This window comes from Cervus canadensis, chromosome 3, assembly GCF_019320065.1.
Source record: "Cervus canadensis isolate Bull #8, Minnesota chromosome 3, ASM1932006v1, whole genome shotgun sequence".
Lineage (NCBI taxonomy): Eukaryota > Metazoa > Chordata > Mammalia > Artiodactyla > Cervidae > Cervus > Cervus canadensis.
The window spans coordinates 61,644,823-61,666,007 of record NC_057388.1 but is presented as its reverse complement, the minus strand read 5'-3'; the positions used below and the strand labels follow the sequence as shown (position 1 = coordinate 61,666,007).

Sequence of the window (21,185 nt, the reverse complement as noted above, 5' to 3'; positions counted from 1 at the left end):
GCTAGTGTGGAAGGGTTTGGCAGCATGACCTTGGGAAAGACTCTGGGTCACTTTGGGCCTCAAACCCTCACCTGTGAAACAGGACATTACTAACAATGGGCGGACTTCCTTGGTGGCTCAGACAGTAAAGAATCCACCTGCAATGCAGAAAACCCAGGTTCAATCCCTGAGTTGGGAAGATCCCCTGGAGAAGGAAATGGCAACCCACTCCAGTACTCTTGCCTAGTGAATCCCATGGACAGAAGAGCCTGGCGGGCTACAATCCATGGGATTGCAAAGAGTTGGATATGACTGAGTGGCGAACACACACACACACACGTGCTACCGGTGCCCATGCGTGCCCAGCCTTTCCTGAGCCCAGGTTCCCTATGTGTAAGAATAGTAGGAGACCTTTTCAGGGACACGACTTCTGTCTCCTGCTGTGCATAGGCCTCTGGGAACCAGACTTTGAAAGGGGAACATCTGAACGTCAAAGAAGAACATTCGCATTAATGATTAATCTGTCCATTGCCAGAACACCCCTCACTGCAGCATTGGGCACTGACCTTTATCAGCTCTGACCTTATTGGTGAGAAAAGAGGTTCTTCTTTCCCAGAAACAAGTTAAGTTCCCTCCATTTGAGGGGTGAGCTGGAGGGGCAGTGTTTCATCTTCCAACCTTCCCTCACTGGTCCCCTGTACTAGGAGGGAGAGGAGGAAGTGGGGGGTGGGTGCTGCTCAGGTTTCATGAGTAAATGGAGCTTGTGTAGAGAAAGGGAGATGAATGGTCCACTTTCTCTGGGTTGTTTTTGATCTGGTGTCCAGGCTTGGCACTGCCCTGTGATGGGGACGGATGCTGAACGGCCAGAGGAGATGCCAATAGGAGATGCCTCAACTCCATGAGGACAGAAGAGGGACCCAGGGCTCTGCAGCTCCACGGAGAGGAAGAGTGAGATGCTGCCCTCCTCCAGTGGGTGCTCCCAAGAGGCAGAAGAACCTGTGCTGCTCAGGGCTGGCCTGGAAGGATATAGTGGAAAGACATCAAAGCTTCCCCTGAGGGCCCTAAAGAGGGCTGAGCTCCCCAGCCCAGGGACTGGACCATCTCAGCAGCGAGGGCTACAGAGAGGGTCGTGCAGGGTTGGCCAGCGTGGGAGATGCTGCAGGGTCTCCACGTCCCCTCCCGCTCCATGCGGAGCCCAGTGAGTCACCGCTGGCTCCGGTGTGCTGACTGATGATGCCGTCTTCCTGTGCGCCCGGCGCGGTGGCTGCTGGGGGACACCTGTTCCTGCCCCAGGCCAGTCACTGGGCTTGTGGGTCCTGAGGAGGGCAGGCCCTCCCAAGTCTGGAAGGGGGAGCCGACTCCCCTGTAGTCTGCATGTTCGTCACTCATCTATTCCTGCCAGGCAAGGCTCTGGGACTCTCTTTTGGGTGACCTTGGGAAGTGTCTCCCCCACTCTGGATTCAGTTTCCCCACAGGAGGTTCAGTACCATGGGGAGGTGGCCTTCAGAGTCCATTTCAGGTCTGAAATGCTATGTCTGTCATGAATTCTTCCTAAGGAGGGTGCTTCAGACATAGAAATGTGGGTAGAGGGGTAGCAGATGGCCTCACTAGTCCCAGGGGCTGTGAGAGGGATTGCTATTAGGATACCCATGGATTCTGAGCTTGTCTTCCTTTTAGCAGTAACAGAGAGTGGTGGGAGCATAGGGATGGAGTGCACAAGCTTTGAAGCCAGGCTGTTTCGGTTCCCTCCCCAGTTCTACCACATGCTTGCTGTGTGACCTTGGGGAAGTCGCTTACCCTCTCTGTGCCTCAGTCTCCTCAGCAGTAGAGTGAGGATGATGACGGCATAGGTTTGGGGCAGGTGAAATGAGTTAATGTATATTTATTGTTTGGAAGAGTGCCTGGCATGTACTGAGTGTTTAATAAATGTTAGCCATTAGTGAACAAAAGTGCAGCAGACCTGATGTTCCCATTCTGAATATGACAGAGGGCTTCCCTGGTGGCTCAGATGGTAAAGAGTCTGTCTGCAATGCAGGAGACCCAGGTTCAATCCCTGAGTCGGGAAGATCCCCTGGAGAAGGGAATGGCAACCTTCTCCAGTATTCTTGTCTGGAGAATTTCATGGACAGCAGAGTCTGGTGGGCTACAGTTCATGGGGTTGCAAAGAGTCGGACACGACTGAGGGAATAACATGGGGGTAGAGATGACCGTAGGATGGTTAAAAAAAAAAAAACCTGAACACAGGTGGTAAGATAATAATAGTTAAAAAAAAAAAAAAGATAATAGTTAACTATGGATAGTCCTTATTGGGAGCCAGGATATACTCTACTGTCTATAGTTTATTGTTGTTTAATTGCTAAGTTGTGTTCAACTCTTTCGGGACCTCGTGGATTATAGCCCACCAGGCTCCTCTGTCCATGGAATTTCCCAGGCAAGAATACTGGAGTGGGTTGCTGTTCCTTCTCCAGGGGATCTTCCCGACCCAGGGATTGAACGTGGGTCCCCAGTGCAGGTGGATTCTTCATCACTGAGCACCAGCGAAGCCCTGTCTATAGTTATTAACTTACATGAATTGGTTGATGCCTCCTAGTAACGTCTATGAAGTAGGTATTATTATTCTCATTTAACATATAATCAAATTAAGGCACAGAAAAGTTAAGTGGCTTGCCTGAGGTCTTTAAGTTTAAAACTCTAGCAAAATGGTTCTCAAGTCCACCATACTAAATGTCAGTATGTAGTTTAATTGCCTTCAGATCAATTTCAAAAGCCGGTTTATCTCGGCAGAGCCTGGACCCAAGAGAGAGAGCCTGGGAATATCGGTGAGCTGGTCATCCTGAGCCACATGTGTGGTGGGGCTGAAAGAGCCAAGCATCCATCCTGAGGGAGGGGAGAGTCCAACCCCAGGCTGCAGTGGCCAGGCTTGACTGTGGCGCTTATGAAGGTTATTGACAACTTGGGGGAGTCCAGAAGAGGAAAGCAGCCTTGACAGGGAGCAGAGGACAGGGCTGGGAGTGGCAGACCCAGGAGTTACATTTGGAAGGGCTTTCCTGGGACAGAGGACCCCCCCGCCCCCGCCATGTGGTCCAGATGTATATGAGGTTTGGGGCAGGTGGCCTCACATTGTAAGCTCTAAGCGTTGTACAGTGGTCTTGGGGTGGGGGGTCTGGGAAAAGAGGTGGGCCTGGGATTACATCTTGAGACCAGGTTCCCAGTTGAGGTTGGGGAGGGGGATGATCAAGGCCTGGGAGCCCGCAGGTTCCCTCTCTCCATGCCTTGGTGAGTGATGTCTGTGTCCTGTTGGGCAGAGGGTAGACTGTAGTTGGGGAAGGTGAACTAGAGAGGGCAAAAGTGGGAATCAGGAACCCAGCTCTCGTTGCAGAGGAGGCCTCATATTGAGAGTATCCCCTCTACCCTGAGGCACAGGGTGGGGGTGGGGTGGGGGTTACACCTCTCTCTTGGTTCTCATATTGTCTGAGCAGCCTGGTGACAAAGCAGAGAGCTGGGGGATGGTTAAGCAGTTAGGCTGGGGCCTCTGCTCCAGCTTGTTTTTAATCCACTGCAGGGATAAGCATCCTGCAAGTCAGGGCTTCGTGGGTATGTGTGTGTGTGTGTGTTTGTGTGTGTGTGTGTGTGTATGGATGTGTTTGTCTATGTGTCTGTGTGTGCATGCTCATATACTCATGTGTGTGTACCTACAGTTCCATCTGAATCCAGATAAATCTGTTGCTTCTAAATAACTGAATGCTTTTGCAGAATGAGTGCGTCTGTGGTTATATGTGTTAATAATCCGATAAAGGTACCTGAAGATGTAAATCTCTGTGATGCATCTGCACATACCTTTGTTCTGTGCTCTGTGAGGGTGCCTTGGCATTTCTGTGAAGGTGTGTGGATTGTCTGTCAATCCCTGAAGGAGTCTCCACCTTCGTTATTCCACACTTGGGTGTTTATATTGATGCCTTCAGGTGGGTGCCCTGGGGGTAAAGGCTCTCTCTGTGGAATTGATGTGTCGTTATGCTCTTCTCTGTAGACCTGTTTCTGTGTGTGTGTGTGTGTGTGTGTGTGTCTGAGAGAGAGAGAAAGAGAGCACCAGTCCTTAAAAACAAACTCCTTCTGCTTGCCTGCTGCCACGCACTTGCCCCCTAGAACAACCACAACGGGGCCAGCCACTTGCTCTTCTTCCAGGCTAACGCTTTTGGTTCTATTAAGTTAAGGTTAAAGCAGAGGCTTATAATCCTGTCTCTGCATGAGAATCTCCTGTAGAATTTAAACAACACTGGTACCTAGGCCCAGCCTGAGGGAATCAGACTCAGTTGGGCAGGGGTATTTTTAAATGCTCCTCAGCGATTCTGCTGGACAGCCCAAGTTGAGGACTGCCATGGTGGTTGACGGAGGTGTGGGGGGCACCAGCCTTGTCCTGGGTGGAAGCCTCTCTGACCCCAGGCCCCATCAGCCGTTGCTCCGCATTGCAGCACATGCAGGAGACTCAGTCCAGATATCGGAGTCTTCCTGCCTTAGTAGCTTTTCTGAGCCCTTAGTCTCCAGCATCTGCTGAGGCACTGTGGGCCCAGCATCCTCTCTTCCAGCCAGTTGTGTAGGAAGCACCAGCTGTCCGAAGACAGGGCCTTGGCCTCCCTAGGGTTAGTGGAGATGACGGATCCCCCTGGGGACCACCAGTGCCAAGTTGTGCCAGAGGCAGCTGGTGGCCCCAGGAGTATGGAGGGTTCTGGGAGGGGGTACAGAGGCTGAAGCCTGTGCCTGGGGTGCTGGGGCCAGTGTTTCCCCAGCCTGCCCAGTCCTTCTTGACCTGCAGAGGAGAGACTGGGCCAGCATCCCTGAGGCCCCTCTGGCCTTCTCAGAGCATCTCTTGGGGATACCCGGGCCCCCAAGTATTTCCAAGTCACCCCCAAAAGGCAGAACAGCAGGTAGGTAGAGAAGGTCCCCCCTTCCTTGAACCTTCCTAAAATTGGTTTTCTTTCTCCTTTTTGGGTGCTTATTTGTCACCAGATTGAGATTGAAGAGGTGAGGAGAGGAGGGAGGTATGAGGAGGCAGAAATTCGGGGGCACAGAGGGCCCTGGAGTGATTGCTGCTCTGCCCATTGATGGGGGTGTGCAAGGACTCATGGTTGGGATGCAGCCCCTTGAGTCTCCCCATGGATGCAACCCCGGCACCTGTGGGTTAGTGGTGGCCCTGATATGGACCTAGTCAATATTTTTAGTAATAATTTAATAGTAATAATAACTTTTAATTACTGTTTAATACTTCATTGTGTGGCTATGCAGGGGTCTATTAACAGTGCCTGCCTGATGGTTGGCTGCCCCATTTTTTTTTTTTGCTGTTGATGCTATTTTAAATGATGCTGAACATTCTTGCATATGCTTCTTTCTGTACAAGTGCAGTTATCTCCCTGGGATAGATACCCAGATGCCGAATTGCTGGCATGCAAGGCATATCAACTACTCATTGATTTTAGAAGCAGACCAAACTCTTCCTCTGGGCAGGTGCTGGGGCTCCCTCAACCTCCTCACTCGACCCCCTTTGCCCTGTCTCGTCCCTGGGAGCTCTGACGGGGAGATCCTCAAGGTCTGAGCACATCCTCCATAGCATCATGTTTTGTCTGTTGCATTGGTGATGGTTTTATCCTGGAAGCCAAGTGGGCTGAGGCAGGGTGAAAGGATGCTATGTTTGCTGGGGACCAGGCTCGGCTGCTGGAACAAAGCGGCCCTGTATGAGCCAGTGAGTTGGAGAGAAGAGCAGCTCCTTGTCATGTAGCAGCCGGCAGCTAGGTGGGCCTTCAGGCTGGCAGGAAGGCTCAGTGCCTTGGGGCCCACTCCATCATCCTGGCTGCCGCTGGCGAGTTGTTCCCCATCCCTCAGGTGTTATCCTGACTGATCCGTCCAAACAGGGTCTGAGGTGGGGGAAGAGCAGCAGGGGCAAGCACGTGCTGCCTTAGGGATAGGTAGTATTGAGGTGGCACGTGTCATGTCACCCACATTCCATAGGTGGGAAACTCATCACATGCCTGCACCCAAGAGCAGGAGGGACCCAGAAGTGTCCTCTCCGGGGGGGCATGTATGTGCCAGCTAAAACTTTGCCCCTGTGGAGGGAGATCCAGGGACACAGTCATCTGCTGCGGAGGAAAAAGCCATCCAGACCATGCTCGTAGTCCAATGGGCACCAGGGCCAGCGGGTTCCCTGCTGTGGCCCCAGTGCCCGGTACTGAGCAGGTGCTCGGCAGCTGCTTGTGTGTTAGAAGAATAAAGAACCGCACATACAAAGGCATGGACGGGGGTACCCTTGGAGGCTTTGCTGTGCCTAGGGGAGAGGGACTGTCCCTGCCCCTCCTGTGCCACCGAACCTGCGGGACTTATGCTTTTCCTTTCTTTCTAGCCTGTAGACACCTGGGGTTGAGCAGTGGCGGCTGTGAATGACAGGCGGGCGGCACTGGCCTGAGCCGCCTTCCAGGCTGAGAAGCGTCATGGCCAGCATCACGCAGGCCTCCCTGGCTGCTCTCCTCCTGCTGCCTATGGTAAGGACCCAGGACCCGCGCTGCCCCCCGCGCCCGCGTCCCCCCGCCACCCCCATGACCAGCCAGAGCCCCAGGCTCACTTGAGCCCCCACCTCAGATAACCTGTGTCTTTTGTGTCCTTTCAGCCAAGCTCAATTCGCATGGCTGGTATCTCTGCCTGTACCCCCACTGGACCATCCCACACCAATGTGTGCAATAAAAAGCGTGCTTCTTCCTCAAGACCGTGTACCAGTTTGACAAGAAATTGTTACATAATTTACAAATTGATTATGATAGTAATATATGTGGGCTTCCCTGGTGACTCAGATGGTAAAGAATCTGCCTGCAATGCAGAAGACCCAGGTTCAGGAAGATTCTCTGGAGAAGAGAATGGCTACCCACTCCAGTATTCTTGCCTGGAGAATTCCATGGACAGAGAAGCCTGGCAGGCTAATAGTCCATGGGGTCACAGAGAGTCGGACACGACTGAGTGACTAACACACACACATTTGTGGCAGCCTTTAGAGTTATGTAGTATACAACCTGCTCAACTGTATTCACGGGCCCTCATGAGGGCTGCAGAAGGCAATTTTGATCCTGGTTCCCAGCCTACTAGTCTCTGGCAGGCTAGAACTCAGAAACCTCTCCCTGACCAAGAGGGATAGGGTGGACGGTTCCCAGGCGTTGGCCCCCTGCTCTTCTACCTGGGAATTCTGACCAGCATAGATGCAGCTCTCTGCAGAGCCCTGGATGCCAGTCCTGCCTCTGGCCTGCCTTACTGTGTGACTCCAGAAGAGCTCAGCCCTTTCCCTACACATCTGTGGACAGTCAGCACTAGACTGGGTCCCTGAGCCCTGCTCTTGGCAGCCTGCGATGCCTGACACCTGCCTCCACACTTGCCAACATCCCCTTGTGAAACCATCCCTGCCCTGGAGTTTTAAGCAGAAGTGACAGCATAAGTATGCCACTGTCGTGACAGCATTCATGGGCTTTGAAGTTATTTGATCCTACACTTAAATCCAGTATCTGCCGCTAACCAGCAGGCACTATGACCTTGAGCAGGAGTTGTTTTTAACTTCTTTGAGCCTCAGTTTCCTCTTTTGTAAAATGGGGCAGGAGTGAATGAGCGTGGTTAGTAAGCACCATGCAGTGCTATCACTGTCCTTCGCCTGCAGCTCCTGGGCCCCCGGTGGAGAGGAAGGATGAACTCTCTCAGCCAGCTCTCTCCTCTCTCTCACCTGCTGCTTGCTCCCCTAAAATGCAGTCATAGCCTCGGGGTCTCTGGAGCTGGACTGCATGAATTTGAATTCTGGCTGTTCAGTCTACTAAGCTGTGTGACTCTGAACAAGTTTCTTAACATCTCTGTGCTTAGGTTTCACATCTGTTGAATGGGAAATGGTAAAAATAGTGCCTACTTTGTAGTACTCTTGATATATATGTATGCATGGATAGGACAGAGTAATGCACGCACTTTAGTATGGTGCTATCTATGTATTTGCTAATGTTATGATAAAATGTGGAAACAGAGCCAGGGAGAGGGGTGGGATCTGCCCGGGTCCCACATTGAGCTGGTAAAGTGGAAGAGTCCTCATGGCATTTGTGACAAAGCGGAGGCACCGCTGCTTCTGAAATCTCTCAGTCACTGTCCTCTTCCTGCTTCTTTTGCTCCCCACCCCCACTGCCCCTGAGGCTTAAGTAGCCGGGCTTATCAGTGAACCTCCCTGCTCCTCACCACCATTTATCCCCTGTGTCCCCTGCAGGCCACCGCCATGCACTCCGACTGCATCTTCAAGAAGGAACAAGCCATGTGCCTGGAGAAGATCCAGAGGGTGAATGACCTGATGGGCTTGAATGACTCCTCCCCAGGTGAGGATGGTGGTGGGGAGGGCCATCACCTCTGGCACTTCTAAGGTCAGCCTTAGAACTGATGTCTCTGCCTCTGGCCACCTACAGAAACTGGTGGAGGATACAGGCCCCTGGGTCCTTCAGAAAGCCCTTTGGGGCGATGGAGCCCTGGATCTGCTCTGGGCAGTGATGCTGGGGTTGCCCTCCTTAGGGATGGCCTGCCTGAATGCCTCCCTCTGAAAGGGGCTATTCCAGGTGACTGGATGTGGCCGCCTTCTCTCCCATGGGGGCCGAGAATGAGTTGGTATCTGGGTTGAGCAGCCAACGGCTGTCAGAGAGCTCATTAGCAGGCAGCCTGGGTCTCGTGGCAGAAGGGACACAGCTGTTGCTGGTGGCCAAGCTAGAGAGCACCTGGTTAACTCAGAGCGTGGGGTGTGGGATCTTGCCCATCTCCTCTGCTCACTCCATCAGAGGGCAGAGAACAGGGTGGCAGAGGAAACCCAACCCTGTGTGTGTCTGGTGCTGCTGTTCTGGGGCTGCTACGAGCATTGGGGGCAGGAGGCTGCTTCCTTAGGCTGGATGGTGCCACTCATTGCAGGACATTTAGTGGCCCTAGCTCTCCCATTAGATGCCCCTAACACCCCCTCATCTCAGTGACAGCCCCCAAAGCCTCACATTACCAGATGTCCCAAGGGAGTGGCATGGCCCCTGGCTGCTAACCAGTGGTCCTGTGTACCCTTTCCTCCTCTGGGACACTGAGGCCCATAGAGCAAGGGCACCGTGACCCCAGCAGAGCCAGGAGGAGGGTCTGCCTGGGAAGCTGGGGACTTGAGAGTAGCAGGCATCACTGGAGAACTCAGACTTTCCCATGCCTCAGTCACTGGAAGGTGGGACTCTCTGCCCCCTCTAGAGGGATCTACTTTTCTCTTTGGTCCTCCCCATTCTCAGGGAGCTCTTCTGAGTACCATTTATTTAAATACTTGGTTAGCCTGCAGATCAGTTAATTGTAATGGTCCCTCTGGGCTGAACTCCCTAGCCAGTCAGCTCAGCGAACAGTAACTAGTAATGGAGTCCCTCCCAGCCATGCTGGCCTTTCCCTCCAGCCAAGCTCTTGTTCAGCCCTGCCTGAGGCCAAAAGTGGATCTGAGGCCCCACCAGCCAGGGAAGCCAAGGCAGGGGCCCAGATGGGCACACAGTTACAAGAGACCCAAAGAATAGCCGATCCAGGCCTTTTGTCTAGAGGATGGGAATGTGGAGCCCAGAGGGCAGTGATTCTTTGGAACTGTGGGAATAGGGAGTGTCAGGCTCAGGTGGGCCTGGAACCCAAGCATCCTGTCTCCCAGCACAAGGCCATTGTTCCTGAATCACAGAGCTCAGATATACTTGGGACTGAGCGGTAGGAAGCCTCAGGTAGGGACAGGTAGAGATGGGAGGTGGGGTGGGGACTGGGCCCACAGGTGTGCAAGTGAATTGTGCCCGTGGAGCCCTGGGCAGGAGGAGGACAAGAGGCCCTGCCTGCAAGGGTATCCTGGCAGAAGCGTGAATGTGGGCGGGGCAGGTGTAATGATGGGTGCCACCCAAGAGCGGCAGGTCAGAACCGCTGGGAGGGGCTCTTACCCCAGGTGTTCTCAGGAGAGGACAGATGAAAGGAATTCTCTGTGGGGAAGGATTCATGGAGAAGGTGGCATTTAAACCAGATCCTTGGTCCTCACACCTGGCTGCGTGTGCCTCAGGCCAGGCAGCTTTTAGGAAAATGTAGCCAAGACCCAATCCAAACCAATTCAGCCAGAACCTCAGTCTGTCATAGTCGCCATGATTTTTAAAGACTTCCCAGGCGATTCTGATGAGAAGCTAGGCTGAGAACCCTTGAGTTAGGCCCTGGGGAGGGGTAGCTCTTGAGGGTAGGTGAGAGCTGAGGGATGGCTGATTGGGGAGAATGTTCTAGGCTGAGGGAACCACAGCAGCAAGAGGCGGATGGGGAAGGGGAGTGAGCAGATCCCTATCTGGAACCCTGGATTGGAGTCGGTGGGGGTGGGCTAGAGGGAGGTATGGCTGAGGGCCAGGGAGCAGGAATCTGTATTTTGTGTGTCCACTGCCACTGGAGCTGGACGGAGGAGGGGATGGCACTGGGGGTGTTTTCCCCCAAACTACTATCTCTCCAGCTTTTCCCAGGATACCATCTGGACCTCCCTCCTCTAACCCTGCCTCGGGGACCCTGTGAGTTAGGTCACCCTCAAACCTGAACTTGAGCAAGGGATCTCAAGCCTCTGGAAGAATTCCACTGACCCACCCACCGGCTCATTCATTCCCTCACTCACTCATCCCCTCGCCCTCTCACTCATTCAGCTCCCACGACGAGCTGGCACCTTGGGTCCTGCCTGGTGGAGTGCGGGCAAGGTCAGGGGAAGGATGGGGGCCTGCCGAGAGAGAGGTTCACACACTGATAGCCCTACCTGTAGAGTTCTCCTGGGGAGTGTGGATACATCTCTAGGGAATAGGTCAGTGCAGTTCAGACCATCTGGGAAGGCTTTCTGGAAGAGCAGAAAGGGGTTAGGGACCAGATTTGGGCCTTGGAGGGCAGATGGGGAAGCCAAGGAAGTTCCAGGTGGGGGCTGACCATAGTAAAAGTAAGAAGGGGGCAGTGAGTATGGTCAGAGGGAATTGTGACAGCTGGCAGTCAGATGCCAGGGGCCAGGTTCTAAATCATTACACATTCACAATTGCATAGCATAGCTCATTTAAACCTCACCAGCCTACTAGCCGGGTAGTATTTTCCTCCCATTTTCTGGATGAGGCTGTACAGACTCACAGAGGGTAGGTCACTACCTGTTACACAGGTAACACACAAGTTACACAGCCTGGAAGGGTGGAGCCAGGACATGCCTTTGATCGTTCCAGAGTTCTTGCTCTCCGATCACTAGACTGCATTGCGGCTCAGAAAGGAGGGAGGAGTCAGCCCCACCCCCGCATCCCCCTGGCTGCGGTGAAAGGTCACAGGGCAGAGAAAGTTGAAATGAGGCTGGAGAGAGGACTTGGGAGAGAGGGGAGCCTTACATCTGCACCCCTCACCGCCCACCCCCCTGAAGGCCTGCAATTTTCTTGGCTACTAAAGGCCAGAGGGTGTTTGCGTTTCCATTGGCCAGGCTGGCTGGGAGGCCCCAGCCTCTAGTGACCTGCTTGGCTAGGTCTCCCAGGCCCCAGCTTCAGCCTTGTGGAAGGAGAGGGGCAGGTAGAGGGCAGGCGTGAGTGTCCAGCTCAGCTCACTTCAGGGGTCCTTCCTGCTGGCTGAGGTTGGAGGAGCCCCACCTTGAGGGTCCTTCAGAGCAGGGGGCCTCTAGGCACTCCAGTGCAGATGTCCTGGGAGATATCGGCCATCCTATCAGCTGCCAGAGCTTGGGCTTGACTCAAGACTCAGGCTGGGTCCTCGGGGCATCCTCAGCTTCAGGTTAACACGCTTTTGAACCATGGGTAGCCATTCATCCCATCGCGCCTTATAGAGCTTCCGGGAGCATTTAAAGATGCTGATGGTCAGGCCCTCCCCACAGCAATGTGGGGAGTATTAGGGCAGCGTGGCTTGTTGAGAGTATGTATTAAAAGCCTCTCAATGATTCTAGAGTGTATCCAAGTTTTAGAACCACTGGTTTGGTCAGAGAAGACCATCCTCCAGGGTGCTCATGTCAGCTCAGGCCAGAGAGCAGTGCTCAGGGTCCAGGCAAACCCGTCTGGGAGCCAAGAGTCCAATCTGACCGTAACCAAGGGCCAGCAGTTGTGCATTCTGGTATTGATATCTGTGCCTGGGGTGAATGAAGAGAGACCAGCTCTTCTGCTACACCCCTTCTCTGCACCTCCCTGCCCCTTCTGTCCCAAGCGTGTACGCTATGCATGGAGCATTGGTCAAGGGTCAGCCAGTGTCACTGAAACACACCTGAACAAGGAAATCTGTCAGCCTCTTCCAATGACTGTGAGTGTGAATTCACGACAACACTTTTATATATGTTTTTATGCTGATGGCTGAGCAGTAGAGAATCCACCTGCAGTATAGGAAATGTGGGTTCAATCCTGGATCAGGAAGATCCCCTGGAGGAGGAGATGGCAACCCACCCCAGTATTCTTGCCTGGAGAATCCCATGGACAGAGCAGCCTGGTGGGCTACAGTCCATAGGGTCACAAAGTTGGACATGACTAAGCAATTGAGCATGAGCACATACTAATATTTATATATTTACTACTTGTGGGCTTCCTTGGTAGCTCAGCTGGTAAAGAATCCACCTGCAATGCAGGAGACCCTGGTTCAATTCCTGGTTCAGAAAGATGCCCTGGAGAAGGGATTGGCTACCCTCTCCAGCATTCTTGGGCTTCCGTGGTGGCTCAGACGGTACAGAATCTGCCTGCAATGTGGGAGACCTAGGTTAGATCCCTAGGTTGGGAAGATCCCCCAGAGAAGGGCAAGGCAACCCACTCCAGCATTCTTGCCTGGAGAATCCCCATGGACAAAGGAGCCTGGCGGGCTACAGTCCATGGGGTCTCAAAGAGTTGGACACAACTGAGCGACTAAGCACAGCATAGCATATTACTTGTACGTCCCCATGATCTTTTATATCCAGTAAAGTGAGTGCATTGGAATGAGGACACTGGTTTGTTAGAGACGAGAGGTGTCTGTGGCATGTTGTAGCTGTGTAGCTGTAGGTGGGGGGCTCCCAGGTGGGCATCTGCATCCACTTAAATCTTTACTCCTCACTGATCCCAGGATACCCACCCCCTACCCCCAAAGAGAATATGGGATGGTAATATATATAGTGGCCTTCAGAGTGGAAGCGGAGGGACAGTGATAGGCTGGGGAGGGGCATTGGAGCTCGGCAGAGGGCTTAAGCGAGTAGAAAATACAGGGAAGATCATGGAGAGTGAAAGCAAGTTTCTGACTGGGTGGTTTCGTCCGCACCATCCTTGGCAGGTTTTTAAGGATGTTTATTGGGACCGTTGTTGAGGCGATATATTTAGTGGTTTTGACCCTCATTCCAAACCCCTGTGTGCGAACTAGATCTTGCGACAACACCAAGTCCGGCTTCCTCGTTGTGACGCGCGGAGAGGCCGAGGCCAGAGGTGGCCGTCACTGGCCAAGTCACACCGAGGGCCGGAGCCAGCTCTGGGACTGGCCCCAGGTCTGACGTCCCAGCCGGGCAGTGCTAGGAGACAGGGAGACCAGACACAAGGAGAAAGGACTCCTGTGCGTGGGAACCGGAGTCGCCTCTCTGAAGCGTCCCCAGGCCCACGCAGGGCACAGGCACCGCCCGCTGGGCTGGCCGCTTTATTCTCTCCGTTCAGCCCAGGCAGCCCTGCCAGCCCCGGTGAGTCCTGCCAGCACCTCTTCTTTGTGAGGCTGCGGGCTTGCATCAGTCTGGAGGCCTTCCCTGCATTTAAGTGGGCTGGTCAGGTGTGGTCCTCCTTGGGGGTCCCCCGCCCCATACTCTGGAGGAGATGGAAGAGGGAGGCCAGCAGTGGCTTTGGCATGAGCAGGAGGAAAGCGGCTTGGAGGAGACACAAGCAGCCTGTTCATTGCTATTCTGACCCAGCCGCTGAGGCCTGTCCAGGGTGCAGAGTGCATATCCCAGCCTCCACTTCCACCCTCACCAGGAGAGCGGCCTGAAGGAGGGAGGGGGAACCTCTGCAAGGCTGGGCCCAGGCTCGCCATTCTTGGAGCAAGATCAGCTTCTTGTCTGAGCCTCCCAGCAGCTCTGAGAATGAACAGACTCCCAGCAAGGGGGTCTGCAGGGACCCTCCCTCTGAGGAACTCACTTCCCAGATCTGACAAAGGGTTCAGTTTCTGTCCAAACCTGTTTCCTTTTGGTCCTGTAGTTCTCAGACGTAAGCCTGCATCAGAAGTTGCTGGAAGGTTTGTTAAAACCCGGATTGCTAGGCCCAGTGATTGCTGACCCAGTGGATCTGATGGGGCCCGAGTATCCGTACCTCTGGCAAGCTCCCAGTGGCGCTCCTGCTTGGGGGTCCACACTTTGAGGACCACTGACACCCACAGAGAAGGGCTGCGTCTTTAGTCCTCCCTCCACTCCCCTAGCGCTGAATTCACAGCTGGTCCTCATTTTATGGATCAGCAACATTGGCTGTAAAGTAAATTTCAGTATGTTGAATCATTTTTTACCCTTGAATCATGTGCTGTGATGAGGGACTTGTTCTAACAATACCCAGGCACCCTCGGGCAGCTTCTCAAAAGAGGGGACTGCGCCTTTGTGTGACTCCCCCTGGTCTCACAAGTGTTGAACGCTGTGTGGAACCGGATGGAATCATCGCCATGACAACCCGAGATTAGCTCCTTATTTTGTTCCAGTCAGGGCTAATGGCTCTTGCATTCTCTCTCCATTCAACCTGCCCAAGTGGTCTTTCCCCCTCCTGCTGTCACAAGGCACTGTATCTCCTTGGCCGCTGTGCGTATCAGTGTCTCGGTGGGAGCAGCTCCGAGAGTGTGCCCACCATCACCGCCCACCCCAGCAGAAATCCCTCTGGGCCTGAATTCTCACCGAGTCCCCATCGAGGCTTTTAGTGGGATAGACTGAGCCAGGAAGGTGTAGGCAGGCTTCATGGAGAATTGGGAGGCTTGGGGTGTCCGAGTGGAGAGTTCTCCCAGGGAAGAACACTGGTTCTGGCTTCCTCTGCACGGGGAAGAAGAAGACGGGAACTCTCTTGACCCAGAAACCACGTCTGATGCACTTTACTGTCTCCTCCTTGAAGCAGAGTTCCTTTGGCTGTGTCATCAGTATCTTCCAGTTTTCCTTGTGTTTTTGGCCACCTTTCCAAGTCTTCTTTGCCAACTTCTCTTCTGAGTGGTGACCTTCCTTTTGTTGGGGCCAGGCCCTAGTCTCTTCTCTCTTTTTTTCTTCTCAAATCTACACCCTCTCACTGGACATATTATCTGGGCCCATGGCCCTACATAACTTCCTTGTGCTGACCGCTTCTTGTTCTCTTCCTCCAGTGGCAATTTCCCCTCTGAACACTAGAATGTTATCTAACTGCCTATTTGAAATCTAGTTCTGCTTGGCTGTTTGCATCATCTCAAACTAAACACACCCCAGATGACACTCTTGAGTTCCAGCTTGCTGATTCCCTCCACCACCTGCCTCTCATCCAGCCCTCCCCACTGTGGCTGGTGGCTCAGTCAGCTGGCCATCCAGACACTCAAACCCAGGTGCCATCCTTGATGCCTCTCTCCCCTTCACTGCAGAAGTCAGGGTAGCCTAGACCATGGTGCAGTAGCAAATGAACCTTAACATCTCAGAGACTTAGTACTATAACGTTTATTGCTTGCACATCACAGGCCAGTGTGGTGGGCAGAGTGGGCAGGTGAGTTTGACTCTACTTGGTCCTTCAGAGCTCCATCTCGGAACCTGCCACACTGGATATGTGGCCTCCAGGGATGCTGCAGAGAGGGGAGAGAGAGAGAGTTTGCGGAGTCTGCAAGGGGTATTTTTGAGACCCATTTGTCATCCCCCGCCCCACTCACCATGAGTGAGTGCTCAGTCACATGAGATGGATGAGCATGAAGGGTCCCTGGCACACTCACCAGTTGTGTCCAGCCAGTCTGTCACCAAGTCCTGCCTCCAGACCTTCCTACACAGCACTCCATTCGATCTTGGCTGCCATCGCTCTTCATCAAGCCCCACCACCCTCCTCCCAACTGCTGCCACATCCTGACAGACGTGTCTTCATGTTTGCTTTCCTGCTCTTGAAGTATATTACCTTCCCACACAGCCAAATCAGGCCACGTGCCTCCTTGTCTTAAAACCCGTCTGAGGGAGGTAGAATAATGCCCCCATCAAAGATGCCCACGTCCTCATCCCCCAAAGCCTGTGGACTGTGTTGCCTTAAAAGACAGAAGGGACTTGGCAGGTATAGTTACATTAAGATGGGTGAGTAGCCTGGATTATTCAGTATAATCACAAGCATCCTTATAAGTGACAGGAGGCAGCAGGAGGGTCAGAGGAGAGAGTTTTGAAGATGCTATGCTATTAGCTTGGAAGATGGAGGAAGGGGCCACAGGGCAAGGGATGTGGGTGGGCTCCTGAATCTGGAAAAGATAAGAGAACAGATTCTTCGCTAGAGCCTCCAGAAGAAATGCTGACACTTTGACTTTGGCCCCTTTCTGACTTTTGACCTCCAGAACCGTGAGACAAGAAATTGGGTCATTGTAAGCCACTAAGTTTTCTGTGTTACAGCAGCAACGGGAAAATGATACACCATCCAAGGTCTTCTTCAGCATTTGGCATTAAATCCAGATTTACTCCCGTGATCATAGACCATAAGCCCTGGGCAAGCCAAGACCAGGGGTGCTTATTCAACCCACTTTTGCTCTTCAGTGTCTGGCTCTTAATAGACACTTAATACTTCTTGAATATGTGAGTGAAGAAGAGGGAGGGAAGGAGAAAATGAGAAGATGAAAAAAAGGCAAAAGGAGGAGAGGGAGGAGGAGAAAAGGCATCTTGAAATCTTCCAGCCACAACAGCACTAAGCTTTGTTGGGGCTGGAGTCTGGAACAGATGGGGAAAGAGAAACTGGACGTATTGTGTGGGTGTGGAAGGAAGATGAATTGTCGTCCTTATTGAAAAAAAAAAGGTGCTCTCAGGAGCCCAGACCCAGTTCTCATCTCCCTGGAAAGTGTTCTTAGGAGCACTCGGCTCCGAGGCTCCCGAGGCCAGAGCCGACCCATCGAGAATGGGAGAGAAGACAGACCCCATCTCCCTTCTCATCTGGGTCCAGCTGAGAGGTGATAACTGTAGGGAAAATGTGCACGAGGCATCCTGGGAAGCCCTGAGGAGACCTGCGTCTCTTTTGACCCCAGTGATGCCAGCCAGAGGGGTGGGTGGATGGCTGAGAGCTCCCTATGGATCGGGGACATTGTCCCATAAAGCAAAACTGTTTATCTATTCACAACATTTCCGACACCAAACGTGTGCGTTTTCCATACCAAGCAATTCTCCAGTTTTCTATGGACACTCACTGGATGTCCCTACAATTTAATTCAAATCTGACCCTAACTATCTAGAGTTAGCACAGACCCTACAGGTGAAGGTTCAGTTTCAGGAGACTGCTCCCCCATTTCAGATGCCAGTTGCACATCGTGGGTCCTCACACTTAAGGTAACCCACACTTCAGTCTGACTTGGCTACCGATCAGGGGTTCCCATGGCCTCCTTCTCACACTCAATAATTTGCTATTGTGACCCACAGAACACGTTTACCAGTTTTTTTATAAATGAACCAGGATTTTATAAATGAACAGCCGGATGAAGAGGTCCATAGGGTGAGGTCCAATAGAATCCCAAGTGCAGGAGCTTCTGTCTTTGCAGAATGTGCCACTCTCTGGCATGTGGATATGTTCACCAACCCAGAAACTCTCCAGATCCCATTGTTTAGGGGTTTATGGATGTTCCATTATGTAGGCACGATGGGTTAAATCGTTGGCCTTTGATGATTAACTCAATTTTTGGCCCCAACATGAGAGGTGGGGCTGAAAGTTCCAGTTCCTTAATCCCACAGTTGGTTGCCCTGTGGACCAGTCCCTATCCTCCAAGAGCAATGTCATGAGCATACACTCAGGTATGGCTGAAAGGGGCTTATGAATAGAAAGCTGCTCCTCTGACACTATCACTCAGGTTGTTCCCAGGGTTTTAGGAGCTCTATGCCCGAGTGCCGGAGAATTGACGCTTTTGAAATGCGGTGCTGGAGAAGACCCTTGAGAGTCCCTTGGATGGCAAGGAGATCAAACCAGTCAATCCTAAAGGAAATCAACGCTGAATATTCATTGGAAGGACTGATGCTAAAGCTGAAACTCCAATGCTTTGCCACTTGATGCAAATAAACTGACTCATTGGAAAAGACCCTGATGCTGGGAAAGATTAAAGGCGAAAAGAGAAAGGGCCAGCAGAGGATGAGATGATTAGATAGTATCACTGACTCAATGGACATGAGTTTGAGCAAACTCTGGGAGATTGCAAAGGACAAAGGAGCCTGGTGTGCTATAGTCCATGGCGTCACAAAGAGTCGGACACAACTTAGTGACTGAACAGCACCAAACAGTCAGGAATCCGGGATGAAGAACAAATGTGTAATTCTTATTATATCACAATATCATAGTCTCACAATATCAGAGTCATTGTGATTTATTATATCCCGATATCAAATTTATTTTATCACAATATCATAGTCTCCTAAACCCAGACACTAGACTTGGGCCCTAAAGTTTGGGTTCTACTTTTAGGCTTCCTACATGCTCTGGTGCCACAGGAATTATCCCACTAGGATCTTCAGTCTATGGAGGGAAGGCAGGCCAGGAACCAGGAGGGCTTGTAGAGCATGGTGGGCCATGGGGCAAGTGAGGGGACCTTGGCAGATGCCCTGTTGAGGATGTCTGTCCTGGCATTGGGGCCAGGGAAGGCAGCCCCAGCCTCCTGGCCATCCTTCCCAGATCCCAGCAGGTCCTGAGTGACTCTCTTCCAGATCTGAGCTCTAATCATTCAAGGAGTTGGGAGACCACTCAGTCGCCCAGCCCTTGATGTGCTCAATGTGAAACTGAGTCAGGCTGGAGGGTGTGGAGACTTGCCAGAATCATGCTGTGAGCCCTTGGCAAACCTCGAGTTTGTGACACCCTGTCGATGTGGAGGGGGTGCCTGTCCTTTCCCTCCCACTGCCCTCAAATGAGAACTTCTCATATTTGTTTTCTCCCCCACTGTAGCCCTGGGCCTAATGGGTGCTGGTACATGCTAGCTGCTCAGTAAACAGTTGTTGGGAGGATGGATCCCTCACTGCCTCCATGTCTCAGACCTTCAACCTGGGAACCCTCTCCCATTGTGCCACCTACACCTGAGCCCCTCGGCCCTTGTGACTATGTTCCCTCGCTCATCTAACAAGTTCTGGGCCTTGGGAACATCAGCTGGCAGAAGCAGCTGGCTGTGCCAGGGCCTAATGTTCCACATTAAGGAACATCTGTTGGCGAGGGCTCCCAGGGTGTGGGCCATACACAGCCACGCTCCATGGCCATCCTATGGTCAGTATGGGCCATGTTGCCCAAAGATGTACTGTTAGGTCTCTTCCAAGGACATGTTGTCATGACTAGCCACGTGTAGGGGGGAGTCCTGCTGTAATGGGTGGACAAGAATCATCAGTAACAGGCTTGGGGCCCATCTCCCTTCATGTGGCCCTCAGAATCGTCATCATCTTGGTTTGTCATCCTGAGAGCTTTCTGTGATGCTTCTAGCTCCCAAATGCAGTCATTCTGGAAGCAGTATACTATGGGCTACTGTGACTGCATGTGAGTTCTGAAGTTGTTGTTATTCAATTACTAAGTTGTGTCTGACTCTTTGTGACCCCACGGACTGCAGCACGACAAGCTCCTCCGTCCTCCACTGTCTCCCGGGGTTTGCTCAAACTCATGTCCATTGAGTCAGTGATGCTATCTAACCATTCTAAAGTAGCCAGGTCTGAATTCTAAGAGATAGGGTTTTTTTTGCACATTGGCAACCTTGTATGCTTTCTGATCTCAACATGACCCGAAAGTCAGCCATCGGCCCCAATAGAGTGGCTGTGAGCTCAGGAGGCCCACCCCAAGCCCCCACCCCTGCCCAATGCCTGCCAGGCTTCCTCTGTGTCTGCCCAGTGACCTTCCACTGGCCTTGCTCACCTGCTTGGGCTCTATTTCATCTCTCTGCCTAGGTCTGTCTCAGGGGAATGATTCCCAGGGATACCTAAGTGAAATAATGAGATTAGTGGTAATAACAATGGTGACCAGGCACTGAGTGAGTCTGCCTTTCTTCCGACAACTTTTCATGTATGAACTCATTAATCCTTCCCACAGCCCTGGGGGTGGGACAGGCACAGGCTGTCTTGTACCTGGCAGAGGAGCCCTCCAAAGTCCTGATTTAGAGCCTGATCAGCCAGGTGAGGTCCCTTTCCTGGAAGTCTGCACTCTGCCATCGGACACACCACATATTGCCTCCCATCTCTGCCTTTGCCCCTCTGTCATGATTATATCACTGTATGCACTTCCTCTGCCCACGTGGAACACGAGGCGTTCCCTGCTCCTCTCATGTGTCTTTTTCCTGATTGACCTCTCACCCCGTGGCCTCGCCCATGCCCCATGTGCTGGAGTATAGAGCAAGGACCAGGCTTCAGGGATTGTGTTAAGGAGCTGAGGTGATAGGGCCACTGGCTGGTGCTCACCCATAGTGGTGGCTGTGTGACCTGGTCAGATATTTCTTTGGAAGAGCTTTTGGTCACAGGTATGTGGGGATGAGTGAGGAGACCAGTGGGGAAGCTGTAACCAGGATCCTAGGGAAAAGTGGTCTGCTCTTGACCAGGTGGAGGTGCAAGGATAGAGAGTAGGATAAGTGAAAAGTGAAAGTGAAGTCACTCAGTCATGTACGACTCTTTGCGACCCTGTGAACTGTAGCCTACCGGGCTCCTCCATCCATGGGATTCTCCAGGCAAGAATACTGGAGTGGGTTACCATTTCCTTCTCCAGGGGATCTTCCCGACCCAGGGATCAAACCCGGGTCTCCCGCATTGGAGGCAGACGCTTTAACCTCTGAGCCACCAGGGAACACAAATATTGGACTCTCAGACCAGCAGGACTTGGTGACCAATTGGCTATGGAGCACGAAGGAAAAGGTGACAAGTGAGAGTGATTCCAGGGCTCCAACTGAGGCTGAGGCAGGAGATCAGGTTTTGTAGGAGACGCTCAGTTGAGTCTTGGACAGGCTGGGTGTGGATTGTCTTGGGCCTTTCAAGATGGGGATATCCAGCAGGCACCTGGCTGTGACAGGCAGCCCTCAGGTTGTGCAGGAGATATGCTTGG

At 52.6% G+C, this 21,185-nt stretch overlaps 1 protein-coding gene across 3 annotated transcripts in view; it reads left to right on the top strand.

The window, feature by feature from the left end:
- The window catches only part of ADCYAP1R1 (ADCYAP receptor type I), a 61,308-nt gene that overhangs the window by 5,105 nt on the left and 35,018 nt on the right, over positions 1–21,185 (top strand). For all 3 annotated transcript variants that reach the window (XM_043463263.1, XM_043463266.1, XM_043463264.1), the window contains exons 2-3: positions 6,368–6,506; positions 8,246–8,351. In XM_043463263.1, the coding sequence (XP_043319198.1) occupies positions 6,405–6,506; positions 8,246–8,351 (208 nt within the window). In that variant the 5' untranslated portion in view covers positions 6,368–6,404. The remainder of the gene's footprint in view (positions 1–6,367; positions 6,507–8,245; positions 8,352–21,185) is intronic.